Source organism: Thunnus maccoyii, chromosome 19, assembly GCF_910596095.1.
Source record: "Thunnus maccoyii chromosome 19, fThuMac1.1, whole genome shotgun sequence".
Taxonomy (NCBI): domain Eukaryota; kingdom Metazoa; phylum Chordata; class Actinopteri; order Scombriformes; family Scombridae; genus Thunnus; species Thunnus maccoyii.
Window position 1 is genome coordinate 6,048,996 of NC_056551.1, and position 25,914 is coordinate 6,074,909.

At 39.4% G+C, this 25,914-nt stretch overlaps 1 protein-coding gene across 7 annotated transcripts in view; it reads left to right on the forward strand.

The window, feature by feature from the left end:
- cacna1bb (calcium channel, voltage-dependent, N type, alpha 1B subunit, b) overlaps nt 1-25,914 on the forward strand; it is a 172,101-nt gene that overhangs the window by 136,370 nt on the left and 9,817 nt on the right. For all 7 annotated transcript variants that reach the window (XM_042394880.1, XM_042394882.1, XM_042394881.1 and 4 more), the window contains 16 exons: nt 1,222-1,423; nt 1,982-2,146; nt 3,727-3,837; nt 5,099-5,182; nt 6,988-7,104; nt 8,034-8,099; nt 10,622-10,713; nt 10,867-11,017; nt 11,269-11,396; nt 14,249-14,345; nt 18,665-18,770; nt 18,897-19,004; nt 19,680-19,789; nt 20,850-21,016; nt 22,880-23,009; nt 23,121-23,231. In XM_042394880.1, the coding sequence (XP_042250814.1) occupies nt 1,222-1,423; nt 1,982-2,146; nt 3,727-3,837; nt 5,099-5,182; nt 6,988-7,104; nt 8,034-8,099; nt 10,622-10,713; nt 10,867-11,017; nt 11,269-11,396; nt 14,249-14,345; nt 18,665-18,770; nt 18,897-19,004; nt 19,680-19,789; nt 20,850-21,016; nt 22,880-23,009; nt 23,121-23,231 (1,945 nt within the window). The remainder of the gene's footprint in view (nt 1-1,221; nt 1,424-1,981; nt 2,147-3,726; nt 3,838-5,098; nt 5,183-6,987; nt 7,105-8,033; nt 8,100-10,621; nt 10,714-10,866; nt 11,018-11,268; nt 11,397-14,248; nt 14,346-18,664; nt 18,771-18,896; nt 19,005-19,679; nt 19,790-20,849; nt 21,017-22,879; nt 23,010-23,120; nt 23,232-25,914) is intronic.

Genomic DNA, 25,914 nt, shown 5'->3' on the forward strand with positions numbered 1-25,914 from the left:
TGACGGACACGTCACCTCCAGGAAGACGGCAGAGGAAGGACCTGAATTAATTGAAGAAATTTTACAAGGCATTACTCAGTGCTTTGCAGACTGCTGTGTATTTCTACGTGGTTGGTTGTGTATGAATCTCTAGCCATATTTACAAATTGGAAACAGGTAACCTCAGAAACCCCCACATGACCTGAATTTAGCAACAGCCTATCTGATGTCACTGTATGATTAGCATTAATGAAAGAGGATGTAATGCTGTATTACCAGTGGGAATTTGGAAAATTAAATGTTACCTGGGCAGATGTGCTGTATTTTTGTGGCCAGTATATTGGTGTTTGCTGTGACTTTCTAAATACATCTTCTTCATTGCATTATATTAGCAATATAGTTTGATTGATTTAGATGTAAACAAATCATGACAATCATAATTTTATTGCATTATTTATATTGCTGGTAAAGGGAAAGATTTATTTTTATTAATCTTGAAACCATTAAACTAAACTATATACAGTATGTAGCTTCATATACAATGACAAATCATCAACATACAGAGAAATTTTATGATTTAATGAGCGTTTCACCTCATTGAATGATCTTGTATTTATTTTAGCCTTTATTTACTTGCAAATTTTGAAAGGTAAACATAATAAGATTCAATAAGGGATTCAAAAGGATTCCAATTTGATAAGTGGATTAGATACTGGATTTAAATTCAATAAAATGCTATCGAACCCCATCCCTAGTGCAAGCAGTGCTCAAAAAGTCTGTCAGAGAACCCTCAAGCACTTGCGGTTTTCACAACAGGAAAAACAGATTGTGTAAGGGTAGACATTGGAACTGGGCCCACAAGTGCACCACCGTATCCTGTGTTGAAGGCGCACAGTGTACCGGACTGTGCCTTGACTCATTCATTTATTAATATAATACATGAAAATTAATATGTAATCCAGCATTTATATGTCAGGATGTGGAAATTCTGAAATTCAGTGATTTAAAAACAAATGAAGGAGCCTTTTGAGGGAAATTTATGGAAATTTGTTGAAAGAGTCTGACAAGCTGGATAAAGGTTGACGGACACGTCACCTCCAGGAAGACGGCAGAGGAAGGACCTGAATTAATTGAAGAAATTTTACAAGGCATTACTCAGTGCTTTGCAGACTGCTGTGTATTTCTACGTGGTTGGTTGTGTATGAATCTCTAGCCATATCAATCCCTTTTCCTTCTTTTCAGGGTCCTGAAGCACTCAGTGGATGCCACCTATGAGGACCAGGGTCCCAGCCCAGGCTTCCGCATGGAGACATCGATCTTCTACGTGGTGTATTTTGTGGTGTTCCCTTTCTTCTTTGTGAACATATTCGTGGCTTTGATCATCATCACCTTCCAGGAGCAGGGAGACAAGGCCATGTCTGAGTGTAGCCTGGAGAAGAATGAGGTGGGGGAGTGGAAAGTGGTGCAGTTTCTTGGTTTTTCTGAAAACAATGACCCCCTCCCCTCCCCTACATGCAACAAGAACACACACACATTATTTCTGCAGAAGCTCTAGTTTCTGAAAATGTTTGTCTCTTGCATCACAAATGTTTTCTTCATTAGAAATCAGAACACATGCTGAGCCACTTCTAAAAATCACTTCAGGCAAATGATGTCTAACTATCTAACAAGACTTATAATTCCCTCAAACAAAACAAAACACTGAAAAAGAAAGCAGTGGGGTTTGTTTCTCCGCTCTCCTCATCTCCACTTCACAGGGACTTTGTTAAATTCATGCTGTTTTTTGTCTGTAAAGTATTGGCTAGTGATCAGAGTACTTCGATTTACAGTACAGTCTCATCTTTGATATTACAAGAACACTTAGAAAACCCTCTTGTGCTGAGTTAGCTGTCTTTTGTGTTTTTAAATTTGATTTCCAGCACTTTCTTCTATGATGAAAGGTGTTTAGTTCCTCTATCAGAAAGGTTTCAGACACAATCCGTTTTGTCTTTTCTTCAAACAGAGGGCTTGCATTGACTTTGCCATCAACGCCAAGCCGCTGACCAGATACATGCCAGAGAACAAGCAGTCCTTCCAGTACAAGATGTGGAAATTTGTGGTGTCCCCTCCGTTCGAGTACGCCATCATGACTTTAATTGCCCTCAACACGGTTGTGCTGATGATGAAGGTCAGTGATTCCTCATGCTAATGAGACAAAGTGCCAACTCCTAAAATCTCAGCCAGAAAAAGCAATGTATCGGCTCAGTGATACAGTTCCCAATATGATACAGTGCACTGTTAAAATATTCATAAAATAATTGCAGAAGCTGTTTCCATGAATCTGTAACATTTAATAATTTAGTTCTTAAGGCAGAGATGTGATTACAATGACAGCACTGGTCTGGCCTTGAGACAAGGTCAACAATTAAAAATCAAACACCACCACCAGCACACCACAGCGACTCCTCTCCCGAACAGTGCTTGCTGCTATCAGAGAGAAGTGCTTGTTTCTTGGCAGTTCCTTTACTCATCTACTCAGAAAAGAAAATCTCTGTGGGAGCTTGACAGCCAGATTGAGTAACGCAGACTGGTGCCAGACAGGAGCTTTCATTTACATAATTCAACAACATTTCTAGTCTACATCTTTTTGCCAGATTGTGTTCATAAACTCTAAAAATCTATTTAAAGTATATTGTTTTAAATCAGGCAACACCAAGAATGATGCAGTAAAGAAAACAGCATGGTGCTGTGATCCATAGACCTTTATCTACTGTATGTATTATAGTGTGACTATAGATACACATACAACTTAGACTTTCATATAGCCACATCTGTGTCTCCAATAGTCACATAAGAAGAATGCAGCGTACCTGCATTAGTTTTACCCCACTAGAGGTGAATTTGTTTGGGTCATAACATGATACAACTATGAACTTTTTAATTGTAACATCTCAAATAAATGAAGACCTTCTCCATGAGAGAAGGTGACTTTAATGCCCAAAACACCAGAAGAAAAAGATATTAATTTGACTAATGTTTCTGGATAACTTGTTAACATGCTAATAAAAGTTTAGTTAGCTAGCTAGCTAGCTAGCTAACAACTAGCTAATTGGCACTTATCCAGGACAGGGATGTATTATAGGAACTGGATGCTGGACTTAAGGATGGCACCCATTCAATCAAATGAAAATTGCTCATCTGGGGCATGAGCCAAAAGAGTTCTTAGCTTTCGTGATTGCTTCCACGTTGTGCAGCCGAGTGAATGTGCACAGTAGTGTTTCTCCCACTGGCCCTGCCCAAATAGTTCCCGCTCAGCTCATAGACTTAACATTGGGATGACATCACAAACTTTTCTAGGCTTGTCATATTTTCGTATCATGTCTTCAACTTTCTTTCCAGAACAAATTTTAGAAATTTCCCAGGACCATGAAGTTAGTTTCATGGTTCTGGGACTGAGGGCTGACTGATTGACTAACAACTAACACACACAGGCACACATTTCAACGTCACAATCATCACAGTGGCAAGACGGCTTCATTTAACAGATGCATTTACACCTTCTAAATATCTTCCTGGAGTGTGTGTTAGCACTCAAATAAAAATAGTCTGTAATGTGTCTTGGTTGCATTTACACTCGTAGTTTTCAGTAACATATCCGCCTAACACTGAAGTGACTAAGTGAGTAGAAAGGATGCAGCTTTTACACACTCACTGTAGTTCTTTCTATCACCACATATATTCAGTGTACTTTTTTCCGTCTTTCCTCAGTTTTACGGAGCTCCGGAACTGTACGAGTCCATGCTGAAATATCTAAACATCGTCTTCACAGCCCTCTTCACACTGGAGTGCATCCTCAAGATTATTGCCTTCGGTCCACTGGTGAGCTGTCAAGACCATATGCTGCGCTGTACTCTGCAAACACTAGTCAATTATTCACTGTTATGTTGTTTTTCTGTTTTCACATATGAGGGAAAATCTCTTTACCGGATACACAAAACATGGATGGATGTTTCTTGAGGGAATGAGATTTTAATTGTGCATGAGTACATAAAATGTATAATATGTCCAAAAAAAAACAGTAAGTAAAAGTGCAATGTGGTGTTTTAAGGTCTCTAATTCAGGAATGAGGAGGGTAAACTGGTAATAAAAAATAGGGATGAATGGAAGAGTGCACAAAAAGAATAAATCTTCTCACAACATGGGTCCGTCTGGCCTGCAGCAAGGCATTTCATCTCCGGCTCAGTTCCATTTACAGGGTCCATTTATTAAATAGCTTTTCTCACACACCACTTACCTCCACCTGTTTAGCTGTTAAGCCCAGACGGATGGGCTCGCATCTGCTGGTATAAACGCTCAGCTCTTGAAGATCTTCAGACTGCAGTTGCAGGGCCTGGCAGCAGCCTCTGCCCTCAGGAACTGGATGCTTGATCAGTCTGAGGGGATCCAGGCTGCAGGCAGCCGCTCAGCAGTTAGTTTATGCAGGAGACCGTGTCAGCATTTGTGTGTGTGTGTGTGTGTGTGTGTTGTAAATGCATTTATCAATTTGTTTGCCCAAGGGAATGTCTAGATTCCTGTGTGTGGTATTGGTGTTGTGTCTCTTTTTTAGTGATATTTATATCTTAAATCCACAGTATGGGAACATGTTTTGTGCACCACTGCAACTTTTGCATATCCACATTGATGTTCTTCAACCTGTTAGATTAAAATTTATAGACTGTAACCTTTACTATAACTTTAACTGTGCATGAGAATTAGTAGGATTTAGGGTGATTGAAAATAAAGGGTAATCACCTGTTTGAGATGTTTATTCAAGGATTCAAGGACCTTTATTGTTGGTGAAAAGGTAGTTTAAATTCAAAAAATGAAAGAAAGGTATTAAAACTGTATGTATTTAAATTAAGGTTTAAAAATATTAATAAAATAAGTAAATAAAGAATATAGAATATAAAGAAAAAAGTTTGCAAGGTAGAATGGATTTGTTGCTGTTCCTTAAAGTATGAAAGGGTTAAAAAAGTGGTGGGTTTTACTCCCTCCTTTTTCATGATAAAAAGCATAGAAAGAAGAAGCTGAGTGTTTTAAAGTTTGAATGATCTCTCTCTGTCCAGCCTAATTTGTCTGGTCTGTCTTCTTTGTATTTTAGAACTACCTGAAAGCAGCCTGGAACGTGTTTGACTTTGTGACTGTGCTTGGAAGCATAACAGACATCTTGGTCACAGAGATTAAGGTAAGAGCTGCAGCCGTCATGCCCCCCCCCCTCCTCCCAAGTACCATTACACCAGTGTCTCATGGGGCACTTTGTACTATACATGAGTAACAGGCTTGAGTGCATGCTCATAACTGCAGCAGCAATTCCACCGTGGCAGGGCAGCATGCCGTGATACTGGACGTTGATTTAGTCCAGAGAAGCAGGAAATAGGAAAACAGTTCATATATGTAATTATGTATTTATACATGGAATATACCCCAAGATGACATCTTCATTTTCAAAGATATTTAGTTTACAATGCTTTACACAGAGTTGTTTTTAATAAAAATGTGTCTTTTGTATATTTTCTTACAAATCTGAACTGCTTCAGCATCAAAATCATGGATGTAGAAGTCATGCTTCGCTATGCTCTCACTGTCTCAGTCCTCGAATTAAAAGCTCAGCCAAGCAAACCGAGAGCAAAAAAAATGAAATAATGAAAGTCAATACATAAACAAAGGCAGCTGCGGGGCAATAGGAGTAATATTGCTGCTGCTAGTTTCCTCTGTTGAATTACAGACACTGAAAAATGGACAAGAGAATTTGATTGTAGAGATGGAGGACTGAGGCGGTTTACTGTAGCTTTCTCTGTGGCGAAGTCGGTCTCTCTCTTTGTGTGACTTTCTCTTCATGTGATCATTAGTCTTCTTTTCTGTCTCCTCTCTCTGGCTTTCCTTCTCTGTTTTTTTTTCCCCCTCTTTCGCTGTTTCCATCCTCTGCTGTGTCTTTCCTGGCGCCTGTGCCCTCACTCTGCCCCTTCTGTCACATCTGATACCTCTAGACGGTAAGTGGCTTTTCTTGTTGGCTGCTGATTTTGTCAGCTCCCCCATCAGTGTCTTGTTTTTTATCCTACAGCTTTAGTTTAAAGCATCTGAATCCTCAATGTGACATGGTATAAAAGAATAACACTGTTCAAAATGTATGTAAAAATGTATGCTTTAACAGGCACACAACCATGTAGAGCAGTTACAGGTGTGAGCTGCAAGATCTGATGTTAAAATGTGGACTGGAAAAATGTCAAGTCATTTAATCTTATATTCAGCCCATGCAGTTTCCTTAAATTTGTTTTTTTTTTTTATTGCAACTAGATTACATTATCTCAACCCTGGCATGCTTTTTTGCTTTTTAAAAACAATCTCAAGACCCTAACGGACTCCATCACTTGTTTAGGCTGACATTTTATTATATTATTTTGTATTGAAGAGAGTCAGATGAAAAAAATATCATGTTCCTTCCAGTGGTTTCACTCTATTCCACTGATCGACAGGTGGCTGTAATTCGCCAAAACACACAGCAATGCACCAGTAAAGGCAAGAGAAAAAAAAACAGTGCAAGCTAGTAAACATGGACTTAAACAATGTGGGTTTAAAGCTGTTAAGAAAAATCAGCTTTGCAAATGTTTTCTGAGGAGGGAAATGCTTTTGTTAGACGTCAGGGATACACACAATGTGTTTTAGTGAGTAAATCTGAATGTAAACAGAAACTTTGTTTGTTCCCTTTATTTTAAAGGGAGTCTGTGTCATGTTTTTCTGAACAGTACTGTAGCTACAAGTGCAATTAGCTGAGGTTCAAGTAAAGAAGAGTTATTAAGTCAGGGAACTCTCTCAGTTATATCACTTCCACAGCAATATCTATATACATTTTTACATTAACATTACTCAGCACAAGCTACTGGTCATACCAGACCAAGCAGGGCTTCAACAGCAGTCACATAGTATAGCTTTAAATTGGTTCAATCTGGGTATAGTATAATATCTTACAGAGTCCTTGTTTTTCTCTCCCAGGACAAGTTGGTAAATCTAAGTTTCCTGAGGCTGTTCAGAGCAGCTCGACTTATCAAACTGCTTCGGCAGGGCTACACCATCCGCATCCTGCTATGGACCTTCGTTCAGTCCTTCAAGGTGAGTAAACACACACAATGGCTTATATGTAAACAGACAAACTTACGATATGTGCCTCTTGACATGCATGTAAAGCATATTAGTAAAACTTAATTTATGTAGCACGTTTCAAAACAGAAGTCACAAAGTGTTTTAGAGAAGGAGGAAAGAGAATTGAGCAGGAATACAGATGCTCTTTTCAGCAAAGAGACTTTGGTGTCGGCCTCATCTTTTGGATTGATTTGTAGTTGAATAAAACAATATTACACAATATACAAACTGAGGAATAGAGAGCTCAAAAGCATGCAGCGGCAACAGAGGCAGACCTCCTCTGTTATTGTAAAAATGAACCAAATAGCTCGCAGCAGACAGCAGTTAGGATTTTCACACAGTGCCGGTTTGCTCTCTAAATCCCTCGGGACAAGTTGAGTTAAATGCGGAGCGCTGGGCCGCAGCCGAGAGAATTTATAGTAGGTTTAATGTCAGTGGTGAGAGCTTTTAAGCCCAATGAAAATGGACAGTAGCTACAGAGTGTTAAAAGGTGGCTATTTAATTACAACAGATGTTCGCCTCCTCCTCACAGCGATATAAATAGCCGGTTAAAAGAATCTACCCTGCGGGTCAGGTTGACTGCTCGGGTTCTTAAACAAGACTGTAAAATCTTACAAGGGTGCTAGTCCTCCTTGGAGAATCGGATTTGTTTGTGTGTGTGTGTGTGTGTGTGTGTGTGTGTGTGTGTGTGGGTGTGGGTGTGGGTGCGCAGAGAAAGAGGGAGAGATCAAAAGAGAAGCAAAGTGCTGAACAGGTTTTGTATGTGTCCAGTACCTACCTGTGAACTGTGTGTGTGTGTGTGTACACGTAGGAGAGAGAGAGAGGAGTGTATGTGAGGTAACATGTAACATGTTTGTGCTATAAGTGTCTTTAATGTGTATTTGTGTGTTTGTTTTCAGGCCCTGCCGTATGTTTGCCTGCTCATCGCCATGTTGTTCTTCATCTATGCCATCATTGGAATGCAGGTAAGTTGTGACCAGTTAGACTAAAGCAAGTCTGAATTTAATGATTCAAGGTTAGATGCTTACTTGAAAGTGTGCATTTTTCATTAACACATCGTTCAGAATCCCTATACAGGTACACCTGTGGTTCACCCCCACAGGTGTTTTTACCTATCTTGGTCACTTAGACACCTTCTCATGACTGTGTGGGAATCTACAGACTGCTTTATTGGCATCTCTCTGATTCTTCTATTAGTCTTGTTGCACCAAGGCAGAACAACTCATACCTTTATTATTAGTAGTAGTTGTGTATATTTGGTGACCTCATGTACAGTAATTCCCAGCATAGCTCCACCCAATTTCAACCTGAGCAGCAGTCAAATCAATAAAAATAAGAACCAGAATGACTTTTTAATTTGTGAGCAATAATGCAGGACAACAAGAAACAAGAAAATAATAACACAGAATGCTGTTATGCAAAACTCCTCTTGGCTAATGTGTTTATTTGTGGTTAGTTTATCCGTTATCTAGTTTAATGCATTGGAGGCATAGAACTGATTTACAATAAGTGATGAAATTGTTCAGTCCTGACTGAAGCCAGACCGATACTGGATTTTTTGAGGCTGATACCGATAGTGATATTTAATTATATAAAGATATGATAACGATATACTAGTTGATAGTCATTTTTAACATATAAACAAAATTTAACATACACATTTTTGAGAAGGTCACCTTAAATCAGTTTTTAAGGAATTGTGACCAGTACTTAGCTAAATATTTTACAGTTACACCTCCTAGACTCTGTTTATGTGATGGTTAGGGCTGTAAGACACTGTGCTGATCACAGATTGGGCCTCATAGTGATCACACATCCTGTTACAATGTGCTTTTATGGCTGGTGAGTATTGATCTAATTGGACAACATGGAGGGGCTTAAATATCAGCAGTTAACACAAACTGAGGCTACCTCTCCTCTAGAGACAGATAAAGAAATGGGACAATAAAAGTATCATCTGTACAATATTAATCCAACAAATATAAACTACCTTTATAAGCCTAATAATGTTCAAATGTTTTGGGCTTTTGTAGATTAGGGATCCATTCAACTCCTTTGTGAGGCCTTAGTTTGTGCTGTTGTTGTGTCAGATTGCATTTATTTTGGGGTTGTTTTGTATTTTGTCCTCCAGTACAACAACACCACCAACATCTACCTCTAAAATTACCATAAAGCTGAACTGACGCATCTCTGACGCAGTCAATGAAAATTTAATATTGTAAGCTTCACAAACCCAGTATGTATTGCAGGGCTTCTGCCTTGGATTGCATAATATTGAAGAGGCGTTATTTTAATTCTGTCCACCTCCTGTTGATTCAACCTTTAGATCCCAGAGCCTCACAGCAGTAAGTCACCTAAACTTTATACATAATAAAAAGGAAGATAAAGAAATTATAAATGAAAAGTAACCTAATTGTATTTTTTAATTGCCACCATTAAATTAGCATATTACTGTTACTATATATAATTGTGGTGACCCTCCGTCTACAAAGAGATAGAACCCTTTTTACATTTTTATAGGTAGACTAACTACTTTGTATTCCTCTCATGTGAGATTGTTTTAGTGCTTGTGCTGAAAAAAGTAACTAGTTGCTGTGGTAGGGGTGAAAGTGCTACAAACATATTTGACTGTTTGAACTGCCAGAGGTCTCCTGGGCCCAGCAGATAGTTTATATAGACCAGCAGAATGGACATGCCAAGGGGCAAATAAATATTTAAAAAGAGGCCTCTGGGTAGTTTTACTGGACTTACAACAATGCAATCACAAGCTGTGTCAGTTATCTACTCTTTGTCTTTCTCAATTCATTTTCAATTCAAATCAATGAAGCTTTAATGGAATGTACACATTGAATACAATGTGTACACAAAAAATAGCAGTAGATAGTACATAAAAGAACTAATTACAGATACAGATTTTAGTGAAATTGTCATTGATTCAGAAAAACAAAAAGGGAAATTTCTCTCTAATTTGCTTTATTGACATGACAATAGTCTAATTAAGTACAGTGCTGTTAAAGCAGTTCATACAAGGGCTACCATTCAGGCATAACAATTCAAGAACAAACTACGGTATGCATAACATGCTGTATTAATACATAGTATACCATATATTACTATTATAATACTACTATAAAATAAAATAAATGAAGAAAATGAAAAATATATACAGTATAAACACATCTTCCCACTTAGTTTTTTTCTACCCACCCCGAAATCCAATCTTGTTCAGGTTTGGAACATTTTTTTTCCGTAAAGCTTCAGGTTTCTGGTCAGGTTTGATAGGCTACTTAAATTTGGGATCAGTAAGGTTCAGTTGGATTAGGTCTTATAGATGTAGGTATGGGCTGGGGCTCTCTCTGTTCGGGGCCTGTGAAGAAGTATTGTATTGTAGTCACTGTGCTTCATTAGTTCATGCTAACAGTAGTGTATGGATTTAAATTCTGGGCTTTGTATTCATTAAACATCACCTGCTCTCCTGCTGCCTCAGGTGTTTGGTAACATCGAGCTGAATGAAGAGACTGCCATCAATCACCACAACAACTTCCAGACCTTTTTCCAGGCTTTGACCCTCCTCTTCAGGTAATCCTGCTTCCTTGTTCTAAAAATTCTGGCACCACAAATAATTCAGTAACTGCTGATAACTCCTGCTCCCATCACTGTTCCACAGTGTTTACATTGACTTTGTGTACTTGTTTGTGTGTGTACCTCTACTGTGATTTGTGTTTGCTTCAGGAGTGCGACAGGCGAGGCGTGGCACGAGATCATGTTATCATGTCTCAGTAACCGGCCGTGTGATAAGCTCTCAGGAACAGTGGGGAAGGAGTGTGGGAGTGACTTCGCCTACTTCTACTTTGTCTCTTTCATCTTCCTCTGCTCCTTCCTGGTCAGTGATGTGTACTCTGGGCTCTGACTGAAAGATGCTATGAAGACATTTGGTGGTTTTGCTTGTTTTGGCTAGTGAACAACTAGTTGCAACTTGAACTTGGAATTTGAAAAAAATACTATATGCACAGAAAATGGCATTTTCAATCAGATTTTCACCTAGATATTTGTCTTATTGATTTTTTTTTAAATACAAATTTGACACATCTTTAAACTAGCCAAGCCATATTAAGGCATGTTTTCATTCATCAGATGCTGAACCTATTTGTCGCTGTCATCATGGACAACTTTGAGTACCTGACCAGGGATGCCTCCATCCTGGGGCCTCATCACCTTGATGAATTCATCCGTGTGTGGGCGGAGTATGACCCTGCGGCCTGGTAGGTGCTTCTGCTGATCTCTGACTGGTACAGCTATAGCCCCCAGTGTTAGCCAGAGTCAGTGTTACATTTGTCAGTGTGGGGGTGGGGGGGTGGGGGGGTTTTGGAAGAGAGGGAGGCTAGGAGACAGGAAACTCTAAGAATGGCTTCTGAGTTCCAGCAGGATGACTCTGTGACGTGGAACTGGAAAAATCCTGTCTTAGCAGCGGCGGGTGAATGACATTAAGCCTGAGCCCAGAGTGTCGGCTGAGGATGGTGACGAGCCCCCTGTTGGCCGGACTGATGCATGTAAATCCAGTGTTCTGCTTGGCGTCCACCCAGGCCTCCTCGCCGCTAAGCCGGCGGGCTCTAAAGCTCCTCAGTCTGTCACTGTGGAGTGAAGAAAAACTATTTCTATCCAATCAACAGGGGCAGGTTTATGTCAGCGACCTCTATGCCCATTACACAGACACTGTTTAACTTGACTAAAGGACAATACAAGTTTTGAGTGAGACAGTGAGGCGTAATCTGGCTCAGATTATACAAGGCTCATTAAGTTTAAACGAAGGCGTCACAGGAGCCTTGTCAGTGAGTCAGGACTCCAGAAGAGGTGTGAGATGTGAAATATAAAATTGCCATCACCTGACAGACATTACAGGGGAGGAATTATTATTTATTCCTTTGAATATAGATGAGCTGCTCTCAGAGAGGTACCTGCAGTTACATTCGGTATATTTTTAACTGCTTTCATCATTATCTCAGGTTGCAGCAAGGAGTATATTTAGGTTTTCACTGATACTTACTTTAAATGATTTTCACTTCGTTTTTATGTTCCTTACACATGCAAAAGACAATGACCACTTACATTTATAGTGAACACTTGCCATGTCTTCATTTTTTCTGGGAATTTGGGGGTTTTAGAGGGACATACTAGAAATTTATACAATTTGACTTCTTTTAGACCAACAAAAAATAAATGCCGTTACTTAAATGTTAACGCTCTTTAACAGATTATGGATAGATAATAATAGATAGATGTAATGGAATAACCTGTGACCTAATCTCTTGAACATGTTTTATCTTTTCCAGCGGGAGGATATGCTATCAGGATATGTACAAATTGTTGCGTTTTATCTCGCCTCCCCTGGGCCTGGGGAAGAAGTGCCCTAACAGGGTGGCTTATAAGGTTTGCACTCCCACACAGTCCTCTGATTTTCTAAGGGACTGTGATGGTTTTTCGGACTGTGAATGTCTGTTCTCATTCCCTGCGCTACCAGAGAATGACCCGACCACACATGCATACAAACATGCATCAATCCTCCACTAACCAGCTGGCAGGTAACCATGGCGAGTGCAGGAAACAATGCCGCAAGTCAGGCTCAAACAAAAGGCATCAGATGTGATGTCTAAGTTTTTTTTTCCTGCTTCTAAACACAGGAGTGAAAGAAGAGTGGGTAGTGAAAAGAGAGCATTGTGTGCTTTGTTTCCACTTTGGTTACTGCTGATGTCTCTTAGCATGCAGAAACAGAGGGCATCTTAAAGGAATACTCCACCGAATATCTATCTTTTGGGTGTAAGATACCAACCCTTTGGAGGGTGGCTCTGAATAGTTTGTAGCTGCTCTTTTGCGAAGGGCTATAACTGTAGTCAGGTTGGATTATAATGGTTTCCAGTGACCCTGAGTCTTGGAAAAATAACAAAAACAAAACAAAACAAAAAAATCTATCAGAATTACCATAAAATATCTCCAACCACCCCTGCAGCACTTCTCCCTTCAATGTTTTCAGTGTGTTCCAAAAGCCACATTTATGCACTGTGTCAAGAAGAACAACAGTCATGGAAGGACATAAGAGATTGTCCAATGAAATTTTCTTGTTTGTTGCTTTTCGGGCTGAGCTGACTGTCTCCTAGCACAACAATAATTTACTGATACAAGTCTTTTTCATTTTTATTGGACGTAATGACTCAAAATCTGATAATAGATTGAGTCCTTTGTAATGTTAGTGAACCATATTCACTATATGTGTAACAGATTTATGGTTTACATGAATGTTCATGTAAGGGGAAAGTCATTTATTCTAGTAATTTGCTATTTTTTCATTTATCCATCCACATATTCTGTGTGTGAATAACATATAGAGTAAATTAAAGTTATTTTTTTTAAAAGTTTGTTCAAAACTCTCAGAGCTAAATACACTACTTCTGTGTCACATTATTGCCTCCTAGTTGCGCTGAAACTTAGTGTATTTAGCAATCTACTGAAAAAATGGCAATTTTTTGGGGACATAGTGAATACAAGGGTCACTGGCAGAGTGGTGGGTTATGCTGCAGGAGTGGTTGGAGAAGTTTTTATGGATGTTTTGATACTTTTTATGCCGTAAAACTGGGTTGCCATTGGAATCCATTGTAGCTACTGTGAATCCAAGCCACAAACTTTTCAGAGTCACTTTTCACACCTACATTACAGACAGGGTGAGTGTTTGATTCTCAAAAGATGTTCGGTGGAGTATTCCTTTGACACAAAATGCACTCTCATTTCTAAATGCATACCCTCTACTAGGATCCCTCCATCCAGCATCCCTGTACAGGGGATCCTCCAGAGGATCCTCCGGAGCATCCTCCCGTCCTTCCTCCTCTGGGATCCTCTCCTGAATCCTCAAAGCCAACGAGGATTCCAGATCATGATATCCTGGAAATCTTATTAACAAGGATTTCTGTGTTTTCCTCTCTTTTCTCTCCCATTCTCTCTTTTGTATTTTGCCACTTTCTGTTACAATGAAACTCCCCTTACCCCTTTTAATCCCTACACCATCTCACCTGGGAAATCTTCATTCCTCCTTCCATGGTCTCCTACCATCTTTCCCTCCGGGAAGCGGCCGTATGGCTTACCGTGATATGTACGAGATGCTTCGTGACATGTCCCCTCCACTAGGTTTGGGAAAGAAATGTCCGCCTCGAGTCGCCTATAAGGTAGAATCAATCCTTCCTCTTCCTTCCGCTCCCTCCTGCAGTCACTGCTGGTTCCCTGCTTCCACCTGTCAAACATCTTCTGGCTTCTGTCAATGTGTCACAGTCAGTATCTTCTGGCCTGCTGTTGTGTTGTTCTTTCTGTTTATCTGTGAAGCTCTGTGGCCTTGTCCTGCTCTGTGAGGGTTTGTTCTACCCTCTCTTCACTGTAGAGCCATGTAATACTGAGTTGAGGAAAACCATAATGTTTGCCATATCTCCACAAAGTCATCTCAGTGAGTTTCCAGCTGCAGCAGGAAGCAGTTTTCAGCAAACAAGCTCTGATGAACCCACTATCTGTCCAGCAGCCAAATGGCAAAGTTAGTGACTAGCTGGTGAAGACAGTCGAATATTTATCAACTAAAGAACCAGATATTTCTCTCAGGAGTTTGTCGAGTCTTAGCCCGATTTATGACTTCAGGACGCTCTTTGATTCTGCATTCCTAATGCAAAACTCATGGGGGGAAATATTTATTTCCCACCTGTTACTCAGCCCAGGGTGTATCTTCATATTTTTATTTCTGTAAACTCACAAATTTTTAGAGTCTGCCTGAAATGATAAAATATTTTCCCAGGGCAAAACCAATGTTTAAATCCAGTTTTTCCACAGACACTAGGCACTGCCACAGCCTGCCATAGACTAATGCAGTGGACTTAATGTACATCCAGCAAAGAAGGACAGCAGAGCGCATTTACAGTAGATGTTCATTTCACCCCATGCAGACATTCTATTATTCAAAGCAGACTATAGACATTTGTAGATCCTCTGACTTTTCGTCTAGCATGAAGTTCAGACATTTGTGCTTCATGTCTCGACAACTATGGGATGGTTTGCCATGCAATGTGGTACACACATTCATGTTCCCCTCAGGATGAATTGGAACAACTTTGGTTATGCCTTAACTATTCCTCTAGCACCATCATCAGGTCTAGATTTCACTTTATCCGATCCTTTGTTTAATGACCATGACATTCCCATCACCCTCAACTGTACTTTGTGTTTAGTGCTAACTAGCAAATGTTAGCATGCTAACACGGTGAGCTAAGATGGTGAACATGGTAAACATTAACTTCTAAACATCAATGTGTTAACACTGACATTGTGAGCATGTTAGCATGCTGATATTAGCATGCAGCTAAAAGCCCCACTGTGCCCAGTGTAGATGTAGACTCTTAGTCTTGTTTCCTGAAAGGTTTGAGTGGGGAATCCTGGCTGTGTGGCTGAATCATGGAGTAACATAGCAAATGCTGAAGTCACAAATGGGGCTAGTGGAGACCAAAACCAGAGTTGAAAAAGACAGACAAGAATATTGGACTTGGATATGCCAGGTGGACAGAAATGCAACTCCAAATGAATGATGAAGTTGCTCTGTGTCTGCTGGATGTGTTATTCTGCCCTCTAATGGCCAAAATCTGATCATAGAAGTAGGATTACATTTAGGTTCATATCCAGGATTTACTGAGTGATTTCTAAAACCTGCAGGATTCTGTAGTATCATTTAGAACACTTTCACCAGAGCAACCTGGCACACATGTCCCATGATTATATATGATACTTGACTGATAGTGAAGTGGGAGTCTAGTATACAGCTCAGCAGTCCTCAGGTAGTCCCTGTGCCAGCTGCTTACCTCTTAGCATGCAGACTTAATGTGAGTGGTTCCAGTGCATGCACAGCTGTCTAAATGAATTACATTTAAAGCAGCCCTGCCCTTGCCCCAGTTAAAAATGTCTGAGTCTGACGTGGTCGCATCTCCAAATATAACTCTCGTTTTTGTGAATCGAGAGGGAAACACGTGAACAAAGAGACACAGAGAGCAGGAGTGCTCTTGAGAGCAAGGCTAGCATTTTTTTCTCCCATCCCTATTTTTCTATTTTTTTCTCCAGTCCTCTTTGCCATTGATCACGCTCCTTGTTAACCTCCCGTCTTAATGAACACATCTTCCCCTGATAGTCACAGTTGTCCCCATTACCCTTTAGTTTCCAGTTTCATGTTCTGTCTTCAGGCTAAGCTTCACTCTCTCTTTTGAATGATCTTTCTTTCACCGTCTCTAGGGAATTTTAGCTTCTCTTCCACTTCTCTTCACTGTGTGCACACGTGTGTGTGTGTGTGCATCTTAAAGTCTTAGTCTGCGAGCATGTGTCCCCTTGCATTGTGTGCTTTTTGAAGGTGTGTTTCTTTATTTATTTGTTGCTCATGTCTGCAGCTGCCATTCTTCTGCTCTCTGTTTCTGGGAAAAAGATGCAAGACTTTACTTGCATAGATGCTTTCCAGCTAAGGCACTTACTTCCCCTACTCCTCCTCCTTCTCCTCTTCCTCCTCCTCCTCCTCCTCCTCCTCCTCCTCTGTTCCTTGTCTCTCTTCTCTCCATCTCTTCATCTGTATTGTTATGCTCCCAGAGTGAATATACTTGCTCTCTTTCCTCATCTCTGTTTTGCCTCCGCTCGGCTTAAAGAAAATGGCAACCATCAGCTATTGTTTTTCTTTTTTTCTCAAATGTTTCAGATGTTTCTTCTGATGGCTTTTGCTTTTACTTTATTCCATTGGCTCTTGATGTTTTTAAAATTAGAAGTTCTTTATCCCGCACATGCCTCCACCACCCCTCCAGTCTCACTGTGAATGTGGTGTACTAATTCGAACATGCATGTGTGTATGAATCATTTAAATGCAGCATTGATCCAGTAGACCTGCATGCGGTGGATTTATGCTGATCAGTTTCTACTTTTTACATTGAATGTCTTTTGATACCTTTTGATGCTTTTGATGCGCTTTACAACCTACTGTAGAAATATTGATTAATTCATAATAATTGAGCCTCTTGGCTGTCCAGTTGTTGTTACTAGTCATTTTCACTGCACTGGAATGCAGGGCTTCAACTATCTACTGTAACTTTTTTCTGTTAACCAATTAATAATTTATCCTATAAAATATCAGAAAATAGTTCAAACTTAGATCTGTGATCACATGATCCCAATTTCCCAGAGCTCAAGGTGACATGTTTAAATGCCTTCTTTTGTCTGACCAGCAGTCTAAAATCCAAAGATATTCAAAGTATTATGATATAAAACAGAGAAAAGCAGCAAATCCTCATATCTGAGAGGCTGACACCAGAGAATGGTTGACATTTTTGCTTGATAAATGACTGAAACGATTAATCCTTTGTCAAAATCAAACATCAGGTTTCAGTTTCTTGATTCAAGTGCAGGGATGTGTCTTATTCTGGTAGATTTTTCTTTTCTTTTTAAGAAGATATGGTTGTCACAACTCAGTTACAGATATATAATTACTTGTTAAAGGATAGTATTACACATAACTCTAATATGTACATATGGCATGTGAATATTGTATTACAGAAGGACAGACAGTCCTTTTATGTTTCCCAGTGTCTAAAGTGTAATAATAGTTTGATGGATAGTCTTCTGTCAGACTCCTGTTCCAGAGCTGTGTGTCCTATCTTTTCTCCTCAGGCCTCTTTAAGTTAGTATTTTCAGAAAGAAGGACGTGCTGCAGCATGTTCACAGCAGCAGTGAGAGCTTAGCATGTACACAGAGCTCACAATGCTTAGTATCATAAGCTAATCATATTTTAGCTTTTAGCAGAAGTGAGCTACACTTCCAGTGGATTTACAATAATCTCATAGCAACAGTAGTGTCCATAAACAGCACAGAGCTCCGCGCTTCCATCTGTTTAGTGCTATTAGCTTAAAATAAGAGTCAGAGAGTGTGGTGGTCACAGAGGCCGAGGCCTTCATCTGCATGGACTGAAGCAATCAATTAATAAATTGACAGGAAATTAAGCAAGCAATCAAGCAAGAATGCAAAACATTCTCTTACTCCAGCTTTCTCAAATGTGCTGCTTTTCTCTGTTATTCTATTATTATTTAGATATTCTAAACTGAATATCTTTGGGTTTTGGTCTGTTGGTTAGAAAAAACAAGCAATTCAAAAATGTCATTGTGTACTTTTGGAAATTTTGATTAGCATCTTTCATTCTTTTCTGATAATTTATAGACTTAACCATTAATTGACTAATCAGAAAAATAACTGAAAGGTTATTTGTTATTGAAAATAATAATTAGTTGCAGCCCTAGCACATGACTGTGGATATTCTTCACCAGTTTTTTTATATCACTGATAAAGTTTGTATGTATGCTAGACTCAACTATACAAAGAACCAAATTTTGAAACAACTTTCCTTTTAATTTGGCTTGCAAGTACATCTCTGAGCTGTAGATTGATTGTTGCTGGTTCATGGCCCCTACTCTTTTGCTTCCCTTCCTCTCAGCGATTGGTTAAGATGAACATGCCCATTGCCGATGACAACACGGTGCATTTCACCTCCACGCTGATGGCCCTGATTCGCACAGCCCTGGAGATCAAACTGGCGTCTGGTGAGAGACTAAAACTACAAAATCCAGAATCCCTCGCGGCCAGACTGACGTCTCTTATGTTAATGTGAATGATGCTGATTGCTGTGGTGCAGATTTGATTTGACATGTTTGTGGGTCCGTCCCCAGGGGTCCTGGCGCAGCATTTATGCGATGTTGACCTGAAGAGGGAGATAAACCGAGTCTGGCCCAACCTGTCGCAGAAGACTGTCGACCTGCTGGTGACACCACATAAATGTAAGTCAATGGGTTCTACTGAAACCCAGTTGCTTGCTTTCCACTTGACCTCTTCCTGTTTTCTAACTTCATTTCTAATATTTTATATCTTTCATGGGTTAACACTGCAGAAATGTCCTTTGCTGGTCATTTTAGTCTGTTATTGAGTCCTAAAAGTCGTATTTTTGGTGATCAAACAACTTATTTCAGGTGCAAATTAATTCAAGAATTTTACAGATTTGAGTTTAATTTTTCTAGTGTATTGATGTCAAGGTTGTCTTTTTTTCAGGTACTGACATAGATACTTGTAGATGGGTCTTTTATATTGGAAACTGGTTGAAATAATCATACTACAATGGCAGATTTTCTAAGTTTTAACACTTTTAGGACGAGATAGATGAAAATTGTGTGGTAAAATGGAGATTTTTGTCTGTTATTGAGCCTGCAAAAGCCTTACTTTCTCAATTCTGGTATAAAAGTCTGCTGGTGCAATGAGATCATTTCCACTTGTTTATAATATTTTTCTTTATTCTAGTGCAGTAATTTAAACAACAGTTTGATGGTTCAATAAAAGACAGAAATTACTTAATAACATTTTTACAGTGTGGTGCTGTGCTTGCTGTTTTTCTGCTCATCTGGCGCCATCTACTGCCCTCAAAGAGGAACTGTCTCTTACTGTGCCCTCTCCTCTTCTAGACAATGAGCTGACTGTGGGGAAAGTCTACGCAGCTCTAATGATCTTTGACTACTATAAGCAGAATCGTGCCAAGAGGCTCCAGCAGCAGAATCCTTCAGGAGCAACTCAGGTATAGTATGTTGGCAACAGCTCAGTGGTGGTTTAGGCAGGAACTGCTAACTCTATTACTCACTAAGGTGATTTAGAATCTAGCTGGGATTATGTGTAAAATGATTTTTTAGTGCCGACCAGTGAATCAGGTGTCTTATTTCAAGGTTTTCAGGTTGTTCTTTGTAGTGTTCTCTTACAGCATTAGCTCCTGAATTTAACTGAATGGCTTGGTATGGGCAAAATAACAGAACAAGGTCTTTCAATTACCTACATAATGTAGAGTATGTAGTCCATTTTTACAGTATTTTACATACCGATCATACTGTAGCCTTAAGGTAAAGATCAGATACAATATATCTCGTTGACAACTGTAGTCCAGTCGTCCTTTGATGGAGGGTTTACTTGCAGCCATTTCTATGTGATGGCTTTCTTGCTCGCAGCCAAAAGTCTGTTTTAGAGATATTCATCCTGAGCCATGATTTTGCCCAGGTATAATGTGACAAAAGAGTGGTCAACTGTTCCAAAAATTGTTTATCTATTTTTATCTTCTTATCTTATTTTTTCAGCAATCTCTCGCCAATATGAAAGAATTAAAGGGCAAGCCCAAAATATATGAAAATTGTCAGCCATTGTTTTTATCACACCACATTGTATAAATCTCAGTTTTGGAGTCACAAAATAGCGTATTATGTTCTTCCAGCAGAGCTCTTGCCAGGATCTTGAGTTGGTAGTTTTAGCCTGGGTTTCCTAATTGTCATTCCAATCATCCTCAGATATATTCAGGCCTGATTCCTTCTCCCATTTCTGTTTGACATAGACTGTACAGTCATTTTTGAAGTTTGGTATTCTATTGTAGTGTAATACTAGATGTTTGTTGTTGATGTCTCTGTTGTCTTGGGTGTTGTCCCATACACAAATTCCGTTACCCACTGTTCCTAATAAATGATTTTTATCTCATGGTAACATTTCTGACTGAGTTAAGTGATGAAATAGTCACCATGCTGCCAGCCATGATTGTTTCACTAGAATAAGACACAATGTCAGTTCAGTGACTCCATTTATGTGTCTCTGTCCTGCAGAGTAAACTGGGGGCATTGTTCCGTCCCGTGCTGCCCCTCACTCACATACAGGAAGTGGAACCGCCATTCTCCAGCCCCAAACAGCCCCTGACACCCCAACCTGAGCCAGAGGCTAAGTCAGAGGCCCAGCCCACAACCACCGCCACACTGGTTAACAGGGACGCATTGTGAGTGGCTGTCTTTTCTGTCCTGTACAGCACAAACAATATTTTCACAACGTAGGCTGGGACTGTTGTTTACTTGATACTGCAGTATGACCTTCGAGTACAAGAAAATGTTTTCCTCACTATTTAATTGGAATAATCCTTCGAATAATTCCTTAAATCCAAAATGGCCTTAGAAAAGATAATAATGCATTATACAGATATTTGTCAACTGTTTCTTTCCAGATACATTTTTAACATTATAATTTTACATTTATGTAGCAGATGCTTATGTCCAAAGTGACTTAAAATAAGTGCAGAGCAATAGCTAGATATCATCAAAAACTGTTGAGTTGTAATCTCAAAAGGCTTTCAGCGTGGTGCAGAAGATGGGAAATGAATATACCATCCTGACTTCAGTGGGGAGTTTATTCCACCACTGCGGGCCTGAACAGAAAACAGCCTTAACAGAGATGAGCAGTCGCAGCGGTCCTTGGAGTGACAGGGCGGCCAATCGTCCAGAGGCAGAGCAGTGCGATGTTGCGTGACAGTGTAGGGTTTGACCATAGCTTGGACATAGGAAGGAGCAGTTCCCTTCACTGCCCTGTAGGCCAACACCAGAGTCTTGAACTAGATGCAGACTGCCCACACAGTATGATAAAATGCCCTCTAAGACTCCCCTTCATTATGATAAAATGTCCTCTAAGACTCCCCTTCATTATGATAAAATGTCCTCGAAGACTCCCCCACAGTATAAGTTGACCCCTCATTATGATAAAATGCCTTTTAAAATGTCTAGTTATGGGTAAATCAGGATGAAACACCCTATAGAGTGCCTCTATGTGTGACAATCTGGTCCTCATGGTACCCTACAAACAAACAAAACAAAAAACAAAAAAAAGTGCAATTTAATGTTGGTTGCCTTTTCAATGAAAAAAGGTGCCCTATAGGATGTACTGTATGGGAGAAAAACATTGTGAAGTGGGGGCCCATTAAATGTATCTGGTGTCCTATATATTTTTTCACCTCTACCCCTGAGACAGCCTGAGTCTGCCACTGCAGGGGCTCCAACGAGGAGGGAGTTGCACTGGTCCAGGTGGGAGATAGCAAGCATCTGCATATGAACCTGGGCTACTTCTCTAGTGATAAAAGAGGAATTCTCCTGATGTTGTACAGGAAGAATCTACAGGAGACTTCTACTGCTGCAGTGCCAAAAACAATAGTTCATTGTCCCGGGTCACACCTAGGTTCCTTGCTGTTCAAGTTAGCATCACCACACTAATGTCAGTAGTGAGGTTGAGCTTTAGATGCTGCCTTGACATCCAGTCTGAGATATTTGCCAGGCAAGCAGTGATTGGTTCCCTTTACCTGAGTGTCAGATGGAGGGAATAACAAAAATTGCTGTTATCATCACCATAGCAGTGGTAGGAAAACAACATACCATAGAACCATAAAAACACCTGCTACAATAACAATCTAGATTGAATGAGTTAATGTGTCTAAGCAGGAACAGCATTACAATGACAAATTACTTCAGATGATGAATGCATTCTATATACATGACACAGCTACATTATAGTTGTGAGATATACAGTGCAGACTCACATAAACTTGATTTTCACTGTGATGGATTGCACAACTCAAGCAACTTTCCAGATTCTGCTAATTGATTTACACACTGTTCAGAAATGAATGGATAGCAACATCTACCTGGAAAGTAGAAAAAATAAAATTTGTTAAAACACTGAGGTAAAAATGTTATGAAACCATACACAGTTCTTTGTTATACCAAAAAAATGTATTTCCTAAATTTATCCCAGTTTATCTGATCCTACAACACTGATAAGCACCAGTATTACAGTCACAGCTCTTATGTGTTGTATACAGACTTAACCAGAGGAGTGCCATAAAACATTCCCAGTCTGGAGATGTTTCTCAGGCAGCACTGAGGCCCAAAGCCCGCAGGAAACTACAGAGAGGCCAATCAGAGGATGTGCCATATTCCACCAGACCTCAGGTACACAAACACCAAGAAAACTCCATCTACTAAATGTTATTTTACATTTACAATTTACTGTATCTGACATATGTGTTGCCTCCACATGTATAGTCATTCTTTTTCTTTCAGGAATTGGTTGAGATGAAGAAGGTGGAGGATGTCTCAGACACAGAGGGACATCCTGGCCTAGAAGGCCACTGCAGAGCAGCGTCTCTGCCCCGACTGAATGCTGAGTACTACGTAAGCTCTTCAGTGCTCATGATGCTTTGCTTCTTGTTTTACTGCTCACAGAAAATATATCTTTGGTTTATTCACAGTTTGTTTGTTTTGTTTTTTTCTTCTGATAATATCAGGCTTGGAAAATACAGACACTGTGGATACCTTAGTTTTTCTTTTATGATAATTAAACCAATGGCTGAGATAGGAGACTTTGAAAAGGGCTGAAAAAGGCTGCTGGGTGGTTTTGGGTTAGTGAGAGAAGCTATAAGCTAATAGAATCGCTCTCTGTCAGCCCACATCAGTTCACCCTGCTCACCCTGACCTTTCCAGTCTGACAAATTCACTTTTTTTTTTTTTTTACTGAGAGGGAGATTCAGAATAGAGATGGATTCAGCGAGGTGGAAGACATATAGTAAATCTGTTGATTATTGGAAATAGAAAGTTAAATTACTGCTACAGACAAAGAGAACACTGTTATGTTAGATAGGGACATAAGTATCTGTAACGATGAAGGCCTGCCTGCTACACACTTTGATCTTGACTGATTATTACCAACCTTATTATCAGATTAATTATCAACAGTCTCTCACTAATGTCATTAGCTGGATTACTGAATGGGCAGTTTAGCTGCAGCAGGTGTGCTGGACTTATGACAGGAAATTAATTACAAAAATACAATAAAATACAAACATTCTGTATAAATAGACATGGATAAACGATGAATATTTTGCAGAAAATGAATGAGCTTGTATCAGCCTACCTTCAGTGCTGTTTTACCACCTTCAGATGAATCTTTTCTCAAAGGAACAGATCAACATTTTGGGAAATATACTTGTTTGCTGTCTTTATGAAAGTTAGATGAGAAGACTTTTCCCACACTCATGTTTGTGTTAAGTATGGAGCTAGAGGCAATTAGCCTAGCATAGCATGAGAAATACAGTAGTTACAAGAAAAAGAAATATTTAACTCCCCCTAAAACCATAAATTGTTGATTTCATGTTTCTGTTTGTACTTACAGTCAGGAAGGCTAAGTGCCTGCCGGTTAGAAATCCATACTTAACAGACTGACATACTGTAAATGTCATATTGATCTTCTCATTGAACTTTAGCAAATTATTTAGCATTTAGCCTTTTTTTTCCAAAATGTCCAAAACTATTCCTTTATATTCTTTACTGGCCAAATACTGAGATATCAAATATAATAATGACTCAAACTATATTTTTAAAGAATATTCAATCTGACAGTGTTGACACACAAACAAGTGCAAAAAATATTTTGTGTTAAAGTAGAAATTATAATCTGATATCAGAATATTGTTTGACAGTAGAAATCCACAGTGTTTGTATTGATTCCAAAACTCCTGATTTTTAATTGTCCTGGTCAGACAATTCAAACAATTCAAATAATACACTTCATCTAGTCCTTTTGTATTTTGCAATGGACGAGAAACTTATTATATTCTCTGTAAAATTATGATCTTTAATGCACTAACCTGATCACCTAAATGCAACAGGTTATCTAAATAATGAATTTCTTGGAAATCCTGAGGATATTATTCTTAAAATGTTAAAAATGTATTTGGTTTATCTCACCAATACAATTATTATAAAACTTATTATTCATCTTTTACATTTCATACAGTATTCACACTCACACAAGCGAGTTTTGCATGACAACAGTAATCCTTCTATATTTATGAATTTCTCTTATTTTCATCTATTTTTAAAGTGTTTACTTCTTTACTGTCATTTTGCGAGTTACAGTAGCTGCTCTTGTCTGCTGTGTATGGATGTCAAGATGCTTTATCTGTCCATCATTTCTCTATTTCCTGGATTGTTTCACCTGTCTGATCTTGTCTGTTTAGCTTCGCTGTTTGTCTGTCTCTGTGTTTTTGTCTGCCTCTCTCCCCTCACCCTGCTCTCTCCTCCCTCACTTAACATGTGCTTTCCCTATGTTTATGTTGCATTTTTGCTCTCTCTCTCTCTCTCTCTCGCTTTCTCTTTAAAGGATAAGACCGGCATATTATATATTTTTCCTTTTGTCAACAAATCCAGTGAAAAGACCAAAGCTAACAATGTGTTACTCTGTTTTTAAAAAGGCTCAGTAGTTTGCTAAGACAGCTGGACACTCTAGTTTTTAGCAAAAGTTTCAGAAATAAGAGCATTTGACTATTTTCAGTTGTGGATTAATCCACATTTGGTGCTCTAGTGAGTATTTACAGCAGCAGGATGGTGTTTGTGGGACTGACTCAAAAACAACTACAGTGTGTGTGTGCATGGTAATGAAGGAACGTGTCACCCAATGCAACTGTGTGGCTCACTGATGTGTTTTCAATAGTTTTTAAACAACAAGTGAGCTCTATGACACAGAGAAATAAGATATACCAGATATACCTACTTACTAACAGACTTGTTAGTAAATCACTTCATTGTTGGTTTTGGTCTTTTCATGAGATTTGTTGACAATAAGAAAAATCTAGAATGTCACCAGCCTTATACTTTAACTTCTTGAGTCTCTCCAATTCTGTCTTCCCTTTCTCCTAATTTTGATGCCCACTGCTAATGTTTTGCCCACCTCCCTCTTGTGTGTGCTGTCTGATAGCGGAGCCACCCTCGCCACGCCCCTGGGACCCACCTGGCAGTATGTACCACCTGTTGTGCCACCTCTCTGTTTCTCTTCTTCTTCTCTCTCTTCCTCTCGTCC